This window comes from Hevea brasiliensis, chromosome 6, assembly GCF_030052815.1.
Source record: "Hevea brasiliensis isolate MT/VB/25A 57/8 chromosome 6, ASM3005281v1, whole genome shotgun sequence".
NCBI classification, from domain to species: domain Eukaryota; kingdom Viridiplantae; phylum Streptophyta; class Magnoliopsida; order Malpighiales; family Euphorbiaceae; genus Hevea; species Hevea brasiliensis.
In genome coordinates this window covers 35403777-35409776 of record NC_079498.1, presented here as the reverse complement: position 1 = coordinate 35409776, position 6000 = coordinate 35403777, and the positions used below count along the sequence as shown (strand labels likewise).

Sequence of the window (6000 nt, the reverse complement as noted above, 5' to 3'; positions counted from 1 at the left end):
CAATTTTTTTACAGTTAAAAATATTTTCAAATAATTCTTGTTTCTGTCGAAATTGGATTTTTTTTTTTTAAAGTGAGTTGATCAAAACCATAACTCAACTTGTGTATTCACCAAGAGATGACATCCTTCTAAATTTCAGAAATGAATGAATTCTATTAAAAAAGAAAGGCTATCGGTTAAAATTTCAGTATATTATATTCCGACTAGAAAAACATATCTAAGAACTTTATTTAAACAGTGGGTATATAAAGTAAATTTTATCCAGAACGAGGATAAATTTGTCCATTGCATTCTAGGAGAATAAGAAATCACTCTGGATAGGAAGCATATCATTTTGTCTAGATCGAGAGAGTCTGCAACACATAAGACAAATTTGAAGTTCTAAACACAAAATCTCCCATGATTAGAGAAAGTGTCATCTTTCTTTTCCTGTTAGTTTCCCTAAGTTGCAGTGCTGCGGAAACAAACCCCTGTGCGCCTTCAGCCTGCGGCAACATCCGCAACATTAGTTATCCCTTCCGACTCGACACTGATCCAATCAACTGCGGAGACCTTAGATATAACCTGTCTTGTGAAAATAATTCGACGGTGTTATATCTATATGGGGGAAAATACCATGTGCAGGCCATCAATTATCATAACTTCACAATTCGACTGGTGGATGCTGGCGTCCATCAAGATGATTGTTCCTCATTCCTCGTTTTCCCTTGACTTATTACCCCTTCAAATGGGGAGATCCATACTCGTATTACAATTACAAATGGTTGTACCCAGGAGTATTGAGGTTCTTTTTATCGGACACGATTACGTTCATCAAGTGCAGAAATCCAGCAGTGAATTTTCCTTTTACTTATGCGAACACCGCGCCCTGCATCAGTGGAGGGAACTATTCATATGTGGCTATAGGCAGCGTACAGGCATCTGATTTGATGGACTCGTGCAGCGTGGAGATGATCACTCTGTTTCCATTTGCTGCAAGGAAGGTGTCCTTCATTGAAATTCACAAAGATCTGGCATTTGGGTTCCAGCTTTCATGGTTCGATGGCCTCCACTGTGTTAATTGTCCAAATGGTTGCTACCTGGAGAACAACAGCAATCATGTTCATTGCATAAAATGGAAAGGTACGCAAAACTTTCATCGATTAATTTTGTTACATTGATTTTATTGGACAATGATTCTTTATTTTTATTGTTATTTTTATTTTTATTTTAGGTAAATTATAATTTAGTCCACTAGAATATTTTAGTTTTCAAAAAATAAATTATCTATAAAATAAATTTCAGAAACTAAATTATTTTTAGATTGAAAATAGAGTTAATAATATTTTGATTATTTTTACTAGTATTAATAGTAATTCAATTAAAATTCTAATGATAGAAACTAATTTATAGATTTATTAAAACATTAAAGACTAAATTACTTTATTTTAAAACTGCAGAAACTAAGTTATAAGTTTAAGCAAATTTCAGTGATTAAATTATAGTTTATCCTTTTATTTTTGTCAAGTAACTAATTAGTCTCACGTTCACACAAAAATCCGTATGCAATACATAAAGTCTTAATTAATTAAGATAAATTATAAATTAATTCTTGAGGTAGGTCAACAGCCACCATGTTCATTGTGTAAGATGGAAAGGTACGCAACACTTCCATGGATTAATTTTCTCATAACAATTTTCAAGAAAATTCTTGGTTAGAGTTGGTTTACCATAAACTCAAAAAAAAAAAAAAAAGATTTCAGTTGTTAATCCATTAAAATCGATTGTTAATTAATTTAACAACCGATTTAGCAATCAATTCAATCAGTTGCAATGAGGCTGATTGCAAATAGCAACTGTTAACTAAATCAGTTGTTAAATTAATTAAATTAAAAAAAATAGAACTTTCATAAAAAAAAAACTATCGATTGCCAATTGATGCTTACATGAGTACGTATTTGAAAACCAATCCTGGAGCCATGTAAGCCTGTAAACCAAGAAAATGTGAGGTCAGTAGTCTTTTAGGCAACCACTCCGACGATCAATTTAGAGTTTGAAAGCGAAGAATGTGTGAATGAAATTTGAGAAATGAAGAGTAGTAAAATTAGTGGAGTTTTTATATCTGATTAATGGCACCTTCTAATATTTATAAGCTCATTTGAGATAAGCGTTGTAGCTCTCTGTTATAATCTTGGAAGTTGGGGTTGATATCCCGAGATTGTTTCCTACAAATAAACACTTAATCTTGACTTGGCACATCACTGCTCAATATGTATGATTCTCCACTTAGCAGGTGAGCGTTACTACTGCTTTTCTTACCATCCTCTTATTATCTAGTTTGGTCCAAACTGAGCTATCCCCTGCATGACTTGATCTTATCCAGTCTAGATGGTTGAGTTGTCTCTCGCTCAGTTTGACCCATTGACTAAGCATAGACACTTGAATGCCACGTTGGATCCTTCGTACCAAGCGTTGACTCAATTTTAGGTGAGTAGTATGATTAGTCCCCCCTCCAATGGATACGAATTTTTAGGTTCGTGTGCTACTGTTCATCTAGTTGCCTCATGTAGTGTGTCTTCGTCACATGTAGTCCTGGGACTTAATGAATCATTACTCGTGGACAACTGTCAGGCACGTCTTCTATACTGTGCTGCTTTGATTGGAGAGTGCTGTCATTATAACATTCTTTGAAAAAGTGCAAGGATGTTTCGATGGCATAATTATGCGGGTCTGAATTTCGAAATCACATTTATTACACCTCTTTCCGCTATAAAAACCACATTTTTCTTCCCTTTATCACTTTTGCATACCTATCTCATTACAATTCACTGACTGTCATTTTACTTTTCCAGTGAATTCCAGTCATCTCCAGCTTTAAGGTAATCTTGCATTTTATTTTGTTTTTCTTACCTTTCTTCAAATTTCTTCTAAAAATGAGTGATTTGAGTGAGGGTCGAGGTCCAAGTGCCACTCCCCAATCGCCTGTGATCATGTACTGCCCTGATACAAGCACCCACAATCTTTTTTCTGAAACTAATAGTTGGGATAATGACGACTGTTGTGCAAAATCACATAAGTATATAGATCATTAACAAGTAACATAATAGCGAGTGAGTATCGTTTCCACAAAAAATTTGGTTAATACTAAACTAAACAGCAATTATAACCATCTAGACTACCAATTACAATGATAAGAATATAAACTAAGTTATTCTAAACCAATAAAATAAAGGGAAGCTAAACAATTCAACTAAGGTAATCAATTAATAAAAGTAATTCCAGAATTAGGGGCTCACACTTCAACCTATTACAGATCTAATCTCATTCATTCAATAAAATGGAATGTTATTACTTTGAAGGAAATTAATCCTGAGTTATTTTAAGTCCTCTCTCAAGCACTCAAGGTGTATCTTAATTAACCTAAACCCTACTTTCATGGCGATCAATCTGAATTAAAACCCTTTAAGCTTTTTGATTAATTATGAACTCCACATAGAATATCAGCCTATCTCTGGGTCAAAAACCTTCAGTTTAATATCTTGATTTTCAAATATTAATCTTCACTTTTCAGTCATTCAATTAATATATAAAATCATAACTAAGTGGAGCTCTACACATAGCATGCATTAAGATCACAAAAAGTTAAATAAAAAAAAATCTCCTAATTTATTAAATAAAATCAATGTAAATCCATAACAAAATTGAATGTGTTACATCCCTAATCCTATAATTAAGAAAACTACTCACTCGTGGTGAGTTTAACAATCAACATAAAAATAAAATAACAATGACAAAACATCTAAAGAAATAGAACAAAGAAACCCAGATAAGAGATTCTACAACTTTGAACTTTTGGAACTTCAATTGTAAATGTCTCTTAAGAATCTTGGTACAAATCTATCCAACTTATTGAAAATCTAAATTAGAATGTTAAAGATAAGATCTCTACCTTGTTTTTGACTTCTTGTATTTATATTTAGCATAAAACCCTTAATTCAGAGTCTTGGAGGACTTAGAAGTCTTTTTGAGTCGAGTGAAATAGAGTTAAAGCCAAATTGGAGACTGAGCTGGGCAATTTACATGACCCATGAATCATTACATATGGTAAGCCGTGTAACTTTTTGGAGCCTTGAAACCTTCATTAATTAGGGTGACAAAAGATTACACAAGGGGACCTTTAGATGGCTTGTGTAAGTGTTTTCTCTTGGCACACTCCTGGCAGCTTGTTACATTGGGCAGGACTCCCCAGTGCATGCCCTGTGCTTTTCTCCTCAATGCATGACCTATCCTTTTTAACTTTCTAACTTATCCAATTGTGCTCTAGGCCTTAGGACTGTATGAAATCACCTAATAAAACACAAAAATAAAGAAATTAAGCCAAAGTAACTCAAAATCCTAAAATGCAATGAAACTAACTAGAAATTATGCAATTAATTAACAAAACTCAACTCAACTCAACTCAACTAAGCCTTTATCCCAAAAATTTGGGGTCGGCTATATGAATTCGCTTTCTCCACTCTAAATGATTTTGGGTTAAATCCTCATAAATGTGTAATGCTTCTAGGTCATATTGTACTACTCTCCTCCAAGTCAATTTAGGTCTACCCCTTTTTTTCTTTCTATCCTCTAACCTACTGTGCTCTACTTGTCTAACTGGAGCCTCCATATGTCTACGCTTCACATCACCAAACCACCTCAATCTCCCTTCTCTCAACTTATCTTCAATTAGCACCACTCCTACCTTTTCTCTAATACTCTCATTACGGACTTTATCTAGTCTAGTATGGCCACTCATCCACCTTAACATTCTCATCTCTGCAACTCTTATCTTAGATGCATATGACTCTTTCAGTGCCTAACACTCACTACCATATAACATAGCCTGTCGTATGGCTGTACGGTAAAATTTTCCTTTCAACTTATTGGGGATCTTACGATCACATAAAACTCCCATGGCACGTCTCCACTTTAACCATTCGGCTTTAATCCTATGACTAACATCCTTCTCACATCCCCCATCTACTTGAAGGATTGAGCCTAGATATTTAAAGTGATTACTTTGGGATATTACCACTCCATTTAAACTAACTCCTTCCCTATCACCAGTTTGGCCTTCACTGAATTTACAATGCATGTATTCTATCTTCGTTCTACTTAACTTAAAACCCTTTGACTCTAGAGTATTTCTCCAAAGTTCTAGCTTTCTATTGACTCCTTCTCGTGTCTTATCTATCAGAACAATATCATCCACAAACATCATGCACCAAGGAATACTCTCTTGTATATGTTTCGTCAATTCATCTAAAACTAATGTAAAAAGATAAGGGCTTATGGCTGATCCTTGGTGTAATCCAATTGAGATCGAAAAATCTCTTGTGTCCCCTCCCACTATGTGCACAATAGTAGTTGCTTCTTCATACATATCTTTCAACACTTGTATGTACCTAATAGATACCCTCTTTTGTTCTAACACATTCCATAAGACATTTCTTGGAACACTATCATAAGCCTTCTCCAAATCAATAAAAACCATGTGTAGATTTTTCTTCACATCTCTATATTTCTCCATCAAGCTTCTAATGAGAAAGATCGCTTCCATAGTTGAACGACCGGGCATGAAACTAAATTGATTGAGAGAGATAGAAGTATCATGACATAGTCGATGCTCCACAACTCTCTCCCACAACTTCATAGTATGGCTCATGAGTTTAATTCTCTTATAGTTTGAGCAACTCTGTATGTCTCCCTTATTTTTAAAAATAGGTACTAAAATACTCTTCCTCCATTCATCAGGCATTTTCTTTGAGTTTAGAATCTTATTAAATAATTTAGTTAACCATGCCACTCCCATATCTCCCAAACACTTCCACACTTCAATTGGTATTTCATCGGGTCCACAGGCTTTACCCACTTTCATTCTCTTAAGTGCTTCCTTTACTTCTAAAGATCTAATCCTTCTAGTATAATTCACATTCTTTTCTATTGTTCTATAATCTATATTCACGCTATTAGCATTTTGAC

At 34.3% G+C, this 6000-nt stretch overlaps 1 protein-coding gene across 1 annotated transcript in view; it reads left to right on the top strand.

The window, feature by feature from the left end:
- Positions 1-375: 375 nt before the first annotated feature.
- Positions 376-6000, top strand: part of LOC110640990 (rust resistance kinase Lr10) — a 28545-nt gene continuing 22920 nt past the window's right edge. The window contains exon 1 of the mRNA XM_058148544.1: positions 376-1122. Coding sequence (XP_058004527.1) covers positions 930-1122 — 193 coding nt within the window. The 5' untranslated portion in view covers positions 376-929. The remainder of the gene's footprint in view (positions 1123-6000) is intronic.